We start from the raw sequence: 16913 nt of genomic DNA, 5'->3' as shown, positions 1-16913 counted from the left end.
GCGAACAACTGTTTCTTTCTGTTACCCTTACAGCGAGTCCTTGTCTAGAGAACCCCTGTGAGAATGGCGGCACCTGTGTACCAGAGGGAGGGGCGGATAATTCCACCAGTATTTTTAGCTGCCAGTGCCCCCCCACCCACACTGGGCGGCTATGCGAAGATGAAAAAGGTAAATGCTGACACAGATAATACTTATATAGGAGCGATGGCAACGGTGTAGCTGCTAGGGAATTATTAATATGTAGGGAACGTAACTTGACTCCCAATGACCCTGGACATAGTTAGGGCCCTGATACCCGGAGCGATAACCAGCTGAATCAGGACGATTATTGCTCCATGTTATAGAGACAATGATCGTCGGCTGATTCTGTCAAATGGTCCAACACCAAAATCACCAAAATTTAATAAACTTTTTTTTTTTGCACTAGGGACCAGTGTATCAGACTGAATTTATTTATTTATTTATTTATTTATTTAATTTCTCTATAAATTGTTTTTAATGTGGGATTCTCCATAACGTTTGTGCTTGTTATAGTGTGCACTGTGCACATAGCCCATGACTTAATATACGGGGTGAATATCGCACGGGATGCTATTCCTTACAATAGTCCGTGCCTCGTATGGGTCAGTGCCAAGTCCTGCCAGTACATAGACATAATAGATTTCATATCATTTGTCTCTTCGAACAAGAAAAACTTCAATGTATAGAAGAGGAATTTGTAGACTGAATGTGCACAGAACATAATGTCTCAGAATAATCGTCTTCTAATTATTTTTTTTCTAGCAAATTCCGTGATTATCTATATAGTGATCGGTGTTGTTGTCGGGGCCGTTGTCATCTGCTTCGTATTCATGGTCGTTGCTTATTTCTACTTCAAGTCCAGGTAAGAGAGACGGAATATCATAAAGATGTTTAATTTCACAAATACTGGGATTTACCAAAGTAAGAGAGTGAAACGTCCAGGAAAACGTTCATTACATAGTAAGTAAGGATGGAAGATCGGTGTCCATCAACCGAGGAGGCGAGAGATGGCGGGAAAGTGGATGGATGGAGGGGATCCTATATGTCTATATACGCAGTCATCTTACTTTGCTCTAAGGACTCCTCTGTCTGGGTTGGAGCCTCCGGTGTTGTCGCTGTGACGGCTCCTGGGGGGACTGTTCTGTCGTCCCTGGAGATTGAACCTTTTTTATCCGCAGGCGTAGGGAGCGCCCCCTTGTTCTTTGAGGGGGTTTTACCTGGAACATTTTTTCACCATATTATTTGTACAATCCATTTACATACTCAAATAAGTTATATCTCCCCTTAAATGTCTCTTCTCAATGCGATTTAAAGGGGTACTCTGGTAAAAGAAAAAAAACCTTTCTCTTTCAAGTCAACTGTTTTCAGAAAGTTATATAGATTTCTAACGTACTTCTATTTAAAAATCTCCAGTCTTCCAGTACTTATCAGCTGCTGTATGTGCTGCAGGAACTGGTGTATTCACCAGTCTGACACAGTGCTCTCTGCTGCCACCTCTGTCCATGTCAGGAACTGTCCAGAGCAGGACAGGTTTTCTATAGGGATTTGTTGCTGCTCTGGACAGTTCCTGACATGGACAGAGGTGGCAGCAGAGAGCACTGTGTCAGACTGGAAAGAATACACCACTTCCTGCAGGACATACAGCAGCTGATATGTACTGGAACACTGTAAATTTTAAAATAGAAGTTACAAATCTATATAACTATCTGAAACTAGTGAAAAACTTGTTCTTTCAAATCAACTAGAGTCCCCCTTTAATATTGCCATCTTACCATATAACCTTCTACCTATGTTTGTTTTCTATAGAAATGTTCAGGATCCTAATGGTGTCATATGATTGTAATAGCGATTACCGTAGGATTTGCATGAACCATACCTGTATCCCGTGGAGTCATTGCTTCTTATTCATTTATTTTATAGGAAAAACAAGGAGAGTTTTTTGGATTTAACCGATTCCTCGGAGGAGGATAGTGAGAACATATCAGTCAGATCTATAAAGCTGGCCTATAGCGAAGCACAAACGCAGCAGAACTTTGCATCTAATGAGAACATCACTGACACCAGAGCGCGGGACACCCAGGCCGCCAGCAACGTCAATGTAACCGTGGAAAAGGAGGAACCCGGCGCCATTGTTAATCTGGGATTTGAAGGAGACGAAGAAATGAACGTCCGGGAGGATGAAAATGATCGAGCGACGAAATTCTAAATAAGTGAAGGTCCAGGATAATAGAACGTGGGACATTTCTGATGTACAGGATTCCTCTATGGTTTCATCTGATAATATAAAAACATCGGAGAATATAAAAATATAAAAACATCAGCAGAGTGCCAAGGGGCTGGGAATTATGGGTAACTGACAGGTATGATGCAGTAAGGAGGATGGGTACACTGGAATGACGCACAGTGATAGACAACACCAAGCTGGACCTGACAAGACAGTGATTTATTTTTTCTTCAAATTATTATTTTTTTATTCTTTTTCGATCCTGTATATTAGCAGCTTTGTAATTATAATGTATTGTATTTAAACATGTAAGATTGTGCAGCAAAAATAAAAAAAATAAAAACAAAGCATATAAATATATATATGTATGTATGTCACTATATATGAGACTTGTATGAATAGAATTGAACTGTATGAATGTGCACTTAACGGGGCACTCCAGCAAAAATATTTTTCTTTTAAATCAACTGGTTTCAGAAAGTTATATAGATTTGTAAATTACTTCTATTTAAAAATCCCCAGTCCTCCAGTACTTATCAGCTGCTGTATGTCCTGCAGGAAGTCGTGTATTCTCTCCAGTCTGACACACTGCTCTCTGCTGCCACCTCTGTCCATGTCAGGAACTGTCCAGAGCAGGAGAGGTTTTCTATAGGGATTTGCTGCTGCTCTGGACAGTTCCTGACATGGACAGAGGTGGCAGCAGAGAGCACTGTCAGACTGGAGAGAATACACCACTTCCTGCAGGACATACAGCAGCTGATAAGTACTGGACAACTACAGAGAGAATACACCACTTTATGGAAAAAAAGCGTCCCCATTTAAACCTAATAATGTGTTCTATCAAACTACAGTATATGGGAAAGTGACTGTAAGAAAAAACATCCAAAGTTCCATAGTTGGAAGTACCGTTGCATTATTAGGCCATGTTCACATGGCGTATGAGACCGGCCGTTCCGTGAACCGGCAGGGTCACGGAGCGGCCGGTCTCTGAAAAGATCATCCCAGCCGATGCTGCAGTACCGACTGGATGATCTTTATGGCCGTAGTGTTCTGATGTGGGTGCATCAGCACGCTCTCGCATCAGAACTCCCCATAGCACACTGTGAAGTAATTGGCCGCAGCCGCTCGCTCCATAGTGAGCACTGACAGGGCTTCTACGGCCGATATTCAATGATTAGCGGCCGCAGAAAAATGACATGTCAGTTCTTTGCGGTGCCGCTTGGGATCGGGTACTATGTGTATATGCTCCGGCCGGGATCCCATAGAAGAACATACAGCGTGTCTCAGTGTACAAGTACGACCGTTGTTGCCAATTGCAACAACGGCCATACTTTTACACTGTGCGAACATAGCCTTATGCAGTAATTGCGCTGATGATAGATGCTTTTTCAGAAACACAACACAATACTAAATTAAAAAAATCTGCCCCTATTATATACATTTTACTGCAGTTTATTTTTTTCAAATTTTTCTCTGTAGGAATCCAGCCTAAGGCTATGTTCACACACAGTTTTTTTTTTTGTTTTCTTTTTATTAAAAAGCACCTGTTTTACGGAGCGCCAGTAAAAATGAACATGATAAAAACCACTATTAAAGAGACCACTATTTCGCCTTAAGGCCCCGTTCACACTACAGAATTGGAGGTCAGATTCTGTGCGGAAATCCCCCACGCAAACTCGGCGCCGAATCCTGCGTTTAATGTGTTTGACCAGGAAGGCTCGCGTGCCTCTCCTGTCTGCTTAAAGAGTTGACATGTCAATTCATTGAGCGGAGAGGCCCGGAGAGCATAGGTGTGCAAGCCCTACCGTTCAAGGAGATTGAAGGCAGGATTCAGCGCTGAGTCCACACGGGGCTATGCTCACACACAGTATTTTTGCTCAGTATTTTTCAACCTAAACCAAGAGTGGATGGAAAACACACAAAGGCTATGCTCTCACACTGCTGAAATTTAGTCATTTAATGGCAAATAATTACAGTTTTTCAAAACAACTGCCCTTATTTGCCATTAAATAGCGGATATCCACTCAATTTTAACAGTGTGAGAGCATAGCCTTTCTGTGTTTTCAATCCACTCCTGGTTTTGGTTGAAAAATACTGAGCAGGAATACTGTTTGGGAACATAGCCTAAAGGGTTATCCAAAAACATAGGTTTGTTCTTTAAAAAGCTCCATTTACTTCTGTGGAAATGAGCTGCAATCCTTCACACAACCTGAGGAATAGAGTCAGGGGCTCCAGGTATTTGTGGGTTCTTGGGCGACAGAGTCTCAGCGGCCCCTCACACTATGCACAATCACTTGTGACATCACTAACATATACAAACACATGACTGACTGACTGACACACACACACACATTACTGACTGACACACACACACACACTCTTCTCCCTCTTCCTCTCTGTCTGGCTGATCCCCACTCTGTAGTATTGAGGACCTGCAGGTCATGTGATCAGGTCCTTCACCCTTTTCTCTCTCTGTGCAGGTCTGTCTCCTGATCTATAGCCCTTCATTCTGCACTAGAGTGAGGGGGCTGAACATTAGAACATCGGGCCCCTCTCCCTCTCCGGGCCCCTGGAGGTGTTGGGGCCCTGCATTTGCCCCGGTAAGCCCTGTGCTGGCGCCGGCTCTGAACAGAATGGTGCTGGGTTTCTCTAATCCTGGGGAACCCTTTCACAATCCTGTAGGTGTCTGGTTTCTATTTTGCGCAGACATAACAGCCGCATTTCCTGCATTTCCTGCATTTCACTGATGATTCTTTGCTAGTTTTAAAGATGGCAGCTAAGGGGTAAAACTACATGACTGGAGTATACGGCGATTCACTACAGGAGATTAGGAAAAGCCTCTGAGCTCTCCACATCTACACACATGAGGACTATACACATTCACACAGCGGGTTCACATCTCACTGGCAGAACCCAAGCGCCATTTCTTTATTTCTCCATTTGCTGCGTCACATCGGCCGGTCCGAGTCTCCTCCGGGGATCGGTGCGGCACAATGATGGGGGTTCCTGTAAGTGATGACGCGGCAGTCCTCTATAGAGGCCGGCTGCAGAGCATAGTCCGTCCTGTTCTGTGGAGGCCACTCCGGATCTTTCTGCAGTTTCCTTTGTAACTTCCTGTATTGACTCTTTGATTTGTAATGAAATTGTCTTTTTATCCAGAGCCAGAGCTTTCTGTTCTCAATGAACCAGGCCTGCGGAAAATAGTAGATAAAGTGTTACTATGTGAGTGTAGCCACTAATGGACTATGTACAGGCTACGGCTATGTTCACACAACGTATAAACAACGGCCCTTATTTGGCACCCAAAACAATGGCCATTGTTTTAAATGAAAATTGTATTAAGGTCTATGGACAATGGGCGGAAATAATTGACATGATCATTATTTCAATGGCCATTGTTTGCACTGACTTCGATGCAAATCATTGCATTATGAAAAGAACGGCCATTCTTTTCACAAAAAGTACGTCGTGGTCATTACACTTTGTGCTGCATGACCGGGCTCCCGTTCCCTGCCAGGTGTCATCTTCTCCTGAGTTCTCGGCTGAGAAGTCACAAGCCAATCAGCAGCTGCAGCAGTGTCCCGCCCCAATCACTGACTGGCTGAGCGGCCATCCATCAGCCGGGTTGTGACGTAGCTGGAGGGGATCTGAGATGACAGCCGGCTGGGGTCCTGGAGCGAGACGCCGCACTGCACGGGCAACGGGAAAGGTGACTATAATGTCTTTTTTATGTTCCCCCAGCCCGGAATAATTTCTTTTTGCCTCCCCCAGACTTTAGCCAATAGTTAGCAGTAAAGATGCATCTGTGCTCCCTCTAGATGAGAGATTATTTTCCTTCTGGCATGGGGCGGTATATAACGCAATAGTCTTTGTTAGACGAGTTATAGTAAATCATTAATAACATAATGATTTACCTCTGCGATATACGACACAAAGAAGAGAACAAGGACCATGATCAGGATGTTCACTCTCCAGTAATACGGGGTACAGACAAGCTGCAGGAGGAAAGAAAGTTACAGTTACCATCAGGTTATATGGAAAGAATGATTCAAAGCAAGTTAAGGGGGTGTAGATCAGACACCTGTCATTCAGCCATTTAAATGCTGTGATCTCTATTGATCATGGCCTTAAAAGGGTTAAATGACCAACATCAGCGTGATTACTCATGTTGGTCATTGTAGTAATAATAATAATAGTAATAATAATAATTAGGGATGAGCGAAATAAAGCTGGATCCAGTCCTGGGAAACTGGCAGAAGTTTCCCAGGACAGAATCCATCTTTTCCCAGCACCCGGAAAGGAGCAGCAGAGAGTGGAGCAGACTGAAGCGGAGGGTTTCGCTTCGATCCTACTGTAAATTCGCTCATGTCTAATAGTAATAATAATAATAATAATAATACTAGTAAAAATAGTAGTAATAATAATAACAACAATAATAATAATAATAATAAGGACCTTACCTCCATAGTTGTGTATAATGAGTCAATATCAGCGAAAAGAACAAACAAATAAGCTGCAACTTGCACTACAATCAGAACTGACAGCAGATCTGAAAAAACACAATGGAGAAGAACAATCAGTATGTGGACAATATATAAACAATTGTGTCAGAAGTCATTCGCTTGTTCTTTGTAAGGCTATGTTCACACGACGTTCAAAAAAACATAGAAGACATCTGTTTTTGCCACAATTTAATTGACTTCAATGCAAAGCATTGAAGTCAATGAAATTATGAACGTCCCGTGTACACGGTGTATAAAATAATGGACGTTGTCTACGTGGACGTCAGAATAATGATCATGACAATTTTCGGACGTCTTTTGCAAACACCGGATGTTAGTTTTTAGTTGGTCACACACAGTTTTTCTTTGTTCACCGACCCTGTACCCACAATCTGACCCCCCCAAACCTCTTGCACCTTCAGATAGCGGCTTTTAATCCAAGATCTGTCCTGGGGTCCGTTCGGCAGGTGATGCAGTTATTGTCCTAAAAGACAACTTTTAAACTGGCAGCCCTGTGTCATACTGGCGTATCTGTGCCCTAACTTTGCACCACCCCTCCATCCCTCCTCCCCACTCTCTTCATTAATAGGAATGCCACTGAAACATTTTCTCCATGCTGAACATTGCACAGGTCCTTAACGATCCATCCCATGTGCAGGGCTGACACAGCTGAGCAATAGTAGGCAATCTGCCTGGAGCATTCCTAATGATACTTTAACACAGAGCGATAATTCGCCCGATCGCACGATTAACGATTTTGAATGAACAATTTTTTTTATAAAGATCAGCGTTTAGACGGAACGATACATCGTACGGAAAATTCGCTATGCGATCGTTTAAGCCTATCTCACACATAGGTGAAATCGCTGAAAGAATGTTTACACGGAACGATCTGCGAATTTTTTTGCGATTGATCAACGATGATTTGAGAACTTGTTGAAAGATCAAAATGAATGATTTTTTTGCTGGTCGTTTGATCGTTCGATGCGTTTACATGTACGATTATCGTTCGAATTCGACGGTTATCGTGCAAAAACGAACGATCAATCGTCCCCTGTAAAAGGACCATAATGATGAAGAGGGTGGGGAGGAGGGACGGAGGGGTGGTGCAAAGTTAGGGCACAGATACTCCCATTGGGCACGGGGCTTCAAGTTTAAAAGTTGTTTTTTAGGACAATAACTACATCACCTGCCGAACGGACCTCAGGACAGATCTTGGATTAAAAGCAGCTATCCGAAGGTACAAGGGGGGGGGAGATTGTGGGTACAGGGTCGCTTAAAATTCAATGGATTTTTCAATTAAAGACAAAGGGCGATCAGTCCACCTGACCTAGAATAACGTACAATGGCCGTCACTGCACTTACCGGCGGCCAAACAGCCAGAGGATGGATTGCTTTTTTCTTTTTCAAAAACAGAGAAGAAAAAACATAGTGTGAACATAGCCTTAAACTCATTAGTAAATGTCACCCAATGTGTTGTTTCATTTTTCTTCCCAGACAATAAGGAGCGTGCGGAGCGCTCTGGGGTACTCGCCATTTACTGCCCCGGCGTCAGTATCTATATACTCACAGTTGGTATATAGGGGCTGTCGGAATGGCTTCCCTTTGGCAAAGACAATTTCTACAATAATGAGATGGAAGCCGGTTATAGGAAACATGGTTGTAGTCAGATAGTTCTCGGCGTGTCTGTGTTCTCTCACTGTGTCATTTCCTGCACTGTAGTTCTGTGGGAGACAAGCGCTGTGGAGGAAGAAACAGCAATCACGAGATCGTTGTGTCGGGAGTTCAGTCACTTCGCTTGCAGAAAAAAATCTTTTAAAAGTAATTTATTGTAGTACACGTAATTTCAGTATAAATATATATATATATATAGACGTTGTTCAATACACTGTGTAAACAATGGCCGTTGTTTGATTTGACTTCAACACAACACATTATTTTATGACAAGAACGGCCGCTGATTTATTTAAAATAATTATAATAAATACAATTCTATACATCCAGTATTGCTAAATACACACAATAAAAAAATATATAAAGTGATCATTGTATAGTGCAGGGATGGGGAACCTTCAGCGCTCCAGGCATGATGGGAGTTGTAGTTTTGCAGCAGCTGGAGGGCCGGACGTTCCCGGATGGTTCTAGGGAATAGAATTTACCTGAAAACATCAGTATCATGGAACCACGGCTGCTGAAGAAGGAGAAAGAAAGCCGCCGACTGGATGATGAGAGTAAAAGCGAGGTGCATGAAGATGGAGAGTAAGAGAGGAGGAGACAGAAGCTGCCCTGAGGGTCGGTACGGAGCCAACTTCACCGCTGGATGGTTCAAACTCACTAGGAAAAAAAAAAGGATTTATATATTAATAAACTGACATAATAAACGACAAGTGCGGGGGGGGGGGGGGGGGGGGCAAACTCCGGCCCTCCAGCTGCTGCAAAACTCCCATCATGCACTTCAGCCAAAGCTTTAGCCCTCCAGGCATGATGGGAGTTGTAGTTCTGTAGCAGCTGGAGGGCCAGAGTTTGTTCTGACACATGTAAGGGTCATTTAGGACGTACACTAATACACAGGACGGGAGGTGAAATCACTTACTAGTCAGGGTCACCGTTATGTTGATGGCCAAGTCCTGCATGAGGTACTGGTAGTTTCCAAGAAGCGTTTGTTTCTGAGGGAAAAACACACATGAAATTCACAATTTATATGGTGCCAGACAATTGTAATTTACTTCTATATGAAAATCTCAAGAACTATTCCAGTACTTATCAGCTGCTGCATGTCCTGCAGGAAGTGGCGTATTCTCTCCAGTCTGACACAGTGCTCTCTGCTGCCACCTCTGTCCATGTCAGGAACTGTCCAGAACAGCAGCAAATCCCAATAGAAAACCTCTCCTGCTCTGGACAGTTCCTGACATGGACAGAGGTGGCAGCAGAGATCACTGTGTCAGACTGGAGAGAATACACCACTTCCTGCAGGACAGACAGCAGCTGATAAGTACTGGGAGACTGTGTCAGAACTCTTAAACTTTCAATCATATTTTAGTGATACCTCCAGTTCTACTTTAGGTGATAAAAAGGTAAAAACTTCCCCAAACTGCGACATTTACCAGAGATGTTTCTTTTAACACATTTACTTCTAAAAATACCAAAGATATAATAAAATTATAACTAATCTATTTCCCACTTTATTTCAGCCAGGGTCGGCCTTAGGGTAGATGGCGCCCCCTCCCCCAGACACATCAAAATCATCAGGACATGAGACCCCACTGTATACAGGAGGTGCGTCTATATACTGTGTACAAAGTGCTGGGCCGCACCAACAATCACATACTACTGCACAGTTCCTAATATCGCCCTATAGTGCACATAATATCCCCCAGTAGCGTCAAACCAGCACCACAGTGCAGCAATAAATGCTTCTCCACCAGCGATAAAACACAACCACAGTGCAGAAATACTGCTCCACCTGTAGTAACCCAACACCACAATATAGCAATACCTACTGCTCCACCTGTAGTAACCCAACACCACAATATAGCAATACCTACTGCTCCACCTGTAGTAACCCAACACCACAGTGCACAATAAATACTGCTCCACCTGTAGTAACCCGACACCGAGCAGAAATATATCCTGCCCAACCTGTAGTAACCCAGCACCACAGTGCAGCACTAAATAACGCTCCACCTGTAGTAAACCGACACAGTGCAGAAATACATCCTGCTCCACCTGTAGTAACCTGACACCAAGCAGAAATACATTCTGCTCCAACTGTAGTAACCCAGCACCACAGTGCAGCAATAAATGCTTCTCTACCAGCGATAAACCACAACCACAGTGCAGAAATACTGCTCCACCTGTAGTAACCCAACACCACAATATAGCAATATCTACTGCTCCACCTGTAGTAACCCAACACCAAGCAGAAATACATCCTGCTCCACCTGTAGTAACCCAGCACCACAATATAGCAATGTGCAATACAGGAGAGAAAAGAGTGCTGCACCTCAAACCTATGGCTGATACTAGTGCCTCTCGGCTGCATAAAAAACATCAGAATTCTGTATGTGAATTGATCAAGCCATACTGCCCCATGTACCGCGTGCAGGTATCTGAGGCCCTGCGACCCCCATATCACAGGACCAGACCCAAAAATGCCACACCAGAACCCAGCCAGCACCACCGGGGGAGAAGGTCGCCCCCAAACAGCACAAGTCTGGATGAGGTATTGCGCTCACCATAGCTACTGCAGATAGAATGGAGGGATTAAAACCATGTGCACTCAGGTGTCTCCTGCTAATTGCGGTCACTCTGGTGTTGATTTTTAATATAGGCCAAGCGGCATTAGTATCAGCCACAGCCTTCCCCGCCGGTGGTGCTGGCCGGGTTTTGGTGGGGCTTTTTTGGGTCTGGTCCTGTGACATGGGGGTTGCAGGGCCGTTCCATGCCCTCCCTTCCCTGCACGTTCACGCTTTGCGGGGTTGGCGGTCGCTGACCGACACGGTGTGGAGTTAGCGTAGGGACCCGTGTGGACCAGAGGACCTGCGCGGTGGTACACGGGGCAATATGGCTTGATCAAATCATATACAGACACTCTGGTGTTGATTTTTAATATAGACCAAGCGGCATTAGTATCAGCCATAGATGGGATGTGCAGCCGTTCCATACTCTCCAGTTTCCGTGTTTTACAATATAGCAATACCTACTGCTCCACCTGTAGTAACCCGACACCGAGCAGAAATACATCCTGCTCCACCTGTAGTAACCTGACACCACAGTGCAGCAAATAAATACTGCTCCAGCCTTAGTAACCCAGCACCACAGGGCAGAAATACTGCTCCACCCTTAGTAACCCAACACTGCAGTGCAGAAATAAATACTGCTCCACCCTAAGTAACCCAACACTGCAGTGCAGAAATACATCCTCCTCCACCTGTAGTGAACCAACACCGGAGTGCAGAAATACATCCTGCTCCACCTGTAGTAACCCAGCACCACAGTGCAGTAATACATCCTGCTCCACCTGTAGTAAACCAACACCGGAGTGCAGAAATAAATACTGCTCCACCTGTTGCACTACACTACAGAAATAAATACTACTCGTAACTAAACACTACATTACAGAACTAACTACTGCTGCACCTGTAGTAAACCAACACAGCAATGCAGCAGCACATACTGCTCTCCTCTCACCTTTTCTTACCCCATCTCTCCAAGTGATCATTGACATGACATCATCGCAGCTCCTTGTACATACTGTAAGTACAAAGCCTGATAATGCAGGGCCGCTATTATCAGTGTAGTCTCTGCCTGGAGCCTGGAGATTAAAGGACAACTCCGGCCAAAAGTATTTTTTAATATGTTATTACTTATGGAAAGTTAGACAAATTTCTAATGTACATTAATGTGGGAAATTCACATATAGGGCTATTTCCCTTAATTTAGTAGATCAGGGAGTCTTCAAATTCTGTTGAAAACCGTGACGTCACGAATTAGTTGTAATTCCTATGGAGTACCATTGACTTCTATATATAGTGCGCCCCTTGCTGGACACTCCATAGGAATTACAACTGATTTGTGACATCACCGCTGAGCTCATCGCCACCCCAGCCTCCTTCCGAATCGTTTCCTGATGTCAACCGAGCTGCCAGGGGTGACATCAGGGAACGAGTGGGCAGGAGGCTGGGACAGCAGTGAGCTCTGCAGTCAGTCCCCGGCAGGGCATGTGAACAGAAGAGCATCAGCTGCGACAATGTTAGCAGCGGCAGGGATGGGCAGGTGATGGGGATAGCCCTGGTACTACTCCCCCACCATCTGCTCATACTATGAGCAGATGATGGGAGGAGTAGTACAATGTATATGTGTCCCACAGCACCGAGCACCCTCCGAATGTATTGATTGAATACATACATGGAATACTTTGGGGAACAAGGACACTTGCTCCCCGAAGTATTCCATAAATGTATTCAATCAATAAAACATACTGTACATTACATTACTTTTTACATAGACATCCATAGAATCCATAGAGTGTCTAGCAGGGGGCGCACTATATATAGAAGTCATTGGTACCCATTGACTTCTATATATATATATATATATATATATATATATATATAGTGCGCCCCCTGCTCGACACTCCATAGGAATTACAACTGATTCGTGACATCACGGTTTTGGACAGAATTTGAAGACTCCCTGATCTACTAAATGAAGGAAAATAGTCCTATATGTGCATTTCCCACAATTAATGTACATTAGGAATTTGTCTAACTTTCCTTAAGTAATAACATATTAAAAAATACTTTTGACCAAACTTCTCCTTTAAATGACTAAGGATATGTTCACATTACGCAGGCGCAAACTCCACTGAAACTTCCTTGCCAGTTTCGTAGTGTGAACATACCCTAAATGTTACGCTAGTTACCCCTTCTTATTCGGTCGGTTACAGACAGCGGTAACCATGACAACATTGTTGGACAATGTATAATAGTAGAAGTCGTACCCAAAAAAGAAATAAGATGCAGATTATTCCAATGAACTGAAACATTGTCAGGAACTTAAAGATGGAGAACGATGTGATCAGAGTATTTCGACCTTCCCTGCGGGAGAACACAGAATGTTAACGGTCATAAGAAATCATTGTATCGGTTCTGTACCCGGAATTCTATCACGTCTGCATCATGTGGCAATGATCACACACAGGATTTACCTCAGTATTTTTCAACCAAAACCAGTGCGTTAAAAACACAGAAACTGCAAAACATTCAATTATAGTTATTCTCTGCTGGTTCCTCTCCTGATTATGGCTACAAATACTGACTGAAATACTGACCCATTTACCGACCGAAATACTGATCAAAATACTGATCGAAATACTAACCAGAATACTGACCGAAATATTGAACAAAATACTGGCCTAAATACTGAACAAAAAATTAACCGAAATACTGACCAAAAAAGCGACTGAAATACTGAGCTGCTGCTTTCTGCTGAAGACACAAAAATCTGTGTGTGAGCCTTTCTCCCTGTCTCCCCTCCTCCCCCCTCCATTCTGAGACAGCTGATGTAAACAAGTCCCTAACTGGCTGTATCTGCAACATTCTAGCTTCTTTGTAATCCTGGGAGGGTTATTCTGGGGTCAAGTTGCTAATGAACTCACTGTGATTATCCCTCCTGCATTACAAAGAAGCTACAATGTTGCAGATACAGCCTGTCAGGGCCTGCAGACACAAGAAAAGCAGACAGAGAGAAAAGCTCACACAGATTTTTGTGTCTTCAGCAGAAAGCAGCAGTTGAGAACTGGGGGAAGGAGACTGAATAGATAATAACAAGTATGGAAGGAATTATTAGTCTCACCATGGGCAGCAACATATCAGAAGTTATGTGTGAGTGGAATACCCCTTAAAAACAGTAGAACTAGTGCAGTGTTGGGAGATGCCGCCCTATGGATACACTTCTGGAGGTTCTGTGACATTCCCCTTATCTGCCAGGCATAGGGAAGGTTCGGCCGTCCAGACACAACCCCTATACTTCTGTAACTTACAGATTATTACTGGATTATTAGCTGATAATTACTTGATGAGTAACGGGACACATTCAATGTTTGGAATCTTGGAAGTAAATGGAGAAGCGACGGACGCCTCCAGCTCAGAGAGTGAGATTCCCGCATGCGCCATTTTGAGGGCCTGTAAGTGATGGAGAATCAGCGATTAGATTGTACAACAAACAAACCCCATTGTATTTCTTGCATCATTCATTTACACCAGTGATGGGGAACCTGCGGCTGCAAAACTCCCATCATGCCTGGATAGGTAGTGCTTAAATTGTCACTGTCGATAACATTTTTTTGCAGAAATCAATAGTCCAGGCGATTTTAAGAAACTTTGTAATTGGGTTTATTAGGCAAATCTGCCATTATCTGTATTTAAAAAGCCTTTTCCCAGGTCCCCCCCTTCCCCCTCTTCTCCTTTCTGTCATCCACTGCTCAGAATCAGGAAATCTCAAACAGACGGATCCTGTCTGTGCTATGGAGAGGGGGGAGGAGAGATGGAGGAGAAATGTCGGCAGCAGAGAGCAGAGAACAAAGGATTACACAGTGGGGGAGCTATTCAGAGTGCTATTCAGAGGTCAGTGGTGACATCAGAGGAGAGAGCCTGGTCATGTAGCTGTAACTTAACTCTTTGTTGTCCTGTTTTGGTGCCTCATTTCCCCCTCTCCATAGAAAAACCATGAAGACAGGGGGGAGAGCTTCAAACTGCTTTATCATGAACAAAAAATTTTTTTCGGCTAATAAACCCAATTACAAAGTTTCTTAAAATCGCCTGGACTAAAAAAATTTAACAACAGTGACACTTTAAGCCTCGGCTCTCCAGGCATGATGGGAGTTGTAGTTTTGCAGCAGCTGGAGGACCGCAGGTTCCCCATCCCTGGTGTAAATCTCATACATGACTATTCAGAGAAGATATCGGGTCATTTTTTTACTGTTAGGTTATGTTCACACAACATTACTTTTCTGCCCTTTTGCAGCTGTTTTCTGGACGGCCGTCATATTGGCAGCAAATGCGGCCCTTTTATGCAAGTAATGTAACGTTTTAGCACCAAAATGGCGGCCGTCCAGAAAAAATGGCCTCAAAACAGCAAAAATATATATATAATAAATAAATTTGTGTTTGAACCTGTCGGCATTTTCTTACCCCACAATCATTGGCTCCGTCTCCGCACATCCCGACAAAGTAGCTGAAATAATAATAATAGGTATATCAGCTATAACCACTAATGGGTGAAGGAAAGTGGAATATTTCCTACTATAACTGTAAAGGAAGTGGTGTATTCTCTCCAGTCTTCCAGTACTTATCAGCTGCTGTATGTCCTGCAGGAAGTGGTGTGTTCTCTCCAGTCTGACACAGGGCTCTCTGCTGCCACCTCTGTCCATGTCAGGAGCTGTCCAGAGCAGCAGCAAAACCCCATAGAAAACCTCTCCTGCTCTGGACAGTTCCTGACATGGACAGAGGTGGCAGCAGAGAGAACTGTGTCAGACTGGAGAGAATACACTACTTCCTGCATGACATACAGCAGCTAATAAGTACTGGAAGACTGGAGATTTTTAATTAGAAGTAAAATACAAATCTGTATAACTTTCGGACACCAGTTGATTAGAAAGAAAAATATTTTTGCCAGAGTACCCCTTTAATGAGTATGTGATCATGCCGTGAGTGTCCTCCATTGGAATATACAGCATGATCGGCATGATCATACAGTCCTCCATGTCGGCCATCTTATGGACAGAATCAATTTTACTAAAAAGTGTCCAACCCCTTTAATTAAAAAGAAAAAAAATGAGAGAGAGAAGCTGGGAGAGAAATACACTCGTTTCCAACTCACTCCAATCTTTGAAGCTCTTCGATAAGACTGGATTTTTGCTTTGGAGTCATTCTTGCAAAAATCGTCCCATTTATTAGTATCTGTAAAAAAAAGACAGCAAATGTAAGGTTTATAGGGATAACAGCGTTTAATATAAGTCTTCAGACTGGTCAGGGGTGGGGAACCTGCGGCCTCCCGCTAAACTACAACTCCCATCATGCCGTACAGCCAAAGCTAAAGCTCTCCATCATGATGGGAGTTGTATTTTGCTCCAGCTGGAGGGCCGGAGTTTCCCCGTGCCGATTTAGGGCTCTCTCCCTATGTTGTCGGAGTCTAACCTGCACCATGTTCAAAGTCTGGTAAAGGTTCAGGTGGAACCAAGAGGTGAAAGCGGTAACTATTACTGTGTAACAATATAAAACAATATTCAAGTAATGGCTGAGAAACCATTGGACTGTACTTGTATACTCCTGAGCTTTATTATACTGTATTCATACTCCTGAGCTTTATTATACTGTATTCATACTCCTGAGCTTTATTATACTGTACTTGTATACTCCTGAGCTTTATTATACTGTATTCATACTCCTGAGCTTTATTATACTGTATTCATACTCCTGAGCTTTATTATACTATACTTATACTCCTGAGCTTTATTATACTATATTCATACTCCTGAGCTTTATTATACTATATTCATACTCCTGAGCTTTATTATACTATACTTATACTCCTGAGCTTTATTATACTATATTCATACTCCTGAGCTTTATTATACTATATTCATACTCCTGAGCTTTATTATA

At 43.3% G+C, this 16913-nt stretch overlaps 2 protein-coding genes across 9 annotated transcripts in view; one reads left to right on the top strand and one right to left on the bottom strand.

The window, feature by feature from the left end:
• LOC138795392 (uncharacterized) overlaps window positions 1–2605 on the top strand; it is a 145471-nt gene extending 142866 nt beyond the window's left edge. For all 6 annotated transcript variants that reach the window (XM_069974397.1, XM_069974402.1, XM_069974398.1 and 3 more), the window contains 3 exons: window positions 34–168; window positions 784–883; window positions 1942–2605. In XM_069974397.1, the coding sequence (XP_069830498.1) occupies window positions 34–168; window positions 784–883; window positions 1942–2227 (521 nt within the window). In that variant the 3' untranslated portion in view covers window positions 2228–2605. The remainder of the gene's footprint in view (window positions 1–33; window positions 169–783; window positions 884–1941) is intronic.
• Window positions 2606–4333: 1728 nt separating this feature from the next.
• Window positions 4334–16913, bottom strand: part of LOC138795391 (probable cation-transporting ATPase 13A5) — a 72257-nt gene continuing 59677 nt past the window's right edge. For all 3 annotated transcript variants that reach the window (XM_069974393.1, XM_069974394.1, XM_069974395.1), the window contains 10 exons: window positions 16129–16208; window positions 15441–15483; window positions 14323–14432; window positions 13250–13346; window positions 9341–9413; window positions 8907–9081; window positions 8318–8487; window positions 6706–6794; window positions 6160–6240; window positions 4334–5436 (listed from right to left, as the gene is read on the bottom strand). In XM_069974393.1, coding sequence (XP_069830494.1) covers window positions 5194–5436; window positions 6160–6240; window positions 6706–6794; window positions 8318–8487; window positions 8907–9081; window positions 9341–9413; window positions 13250–13346; window positions 14323–14432; window positions 15441–15483; window positions 16129–16208 — 1161 coding nt within the window. In that variant the 3' untranslated portion in view covers window positions 4334–5193. The remainder of the gene's footprint in view (window positions 5437–6159; window positions 6241–6705; window positions 6795–8317; window positions 8488–8906; window positions 9082–9340; window positions 9414–13249; window positions 13347–14322; window positions 14433–15440; window positions 15484–16128; window positions 16209–16913) is intronic.

Source organism: Dendropsophus ebraccatus, chromosome 6 (genome assembly GCF_027789765.1).
Source record: "Dendropsophus ebraccatus isolate aDenEbr1 chromosome 6, aDenEbr1.pat, whole genome shotgun sequence".
In the NCBI taxonomy this organism is placed as follows: Eukaryota; Metazoa; Chordata; class Amphibia; order Anura; family Hylidae; genus Dendropsophus; species Dendropsophus ebraccatus.
Note: the sequence above shows the minus strand (reverse complement) of the source record. Positions and strands in the feature narration are given on the sequence as shown.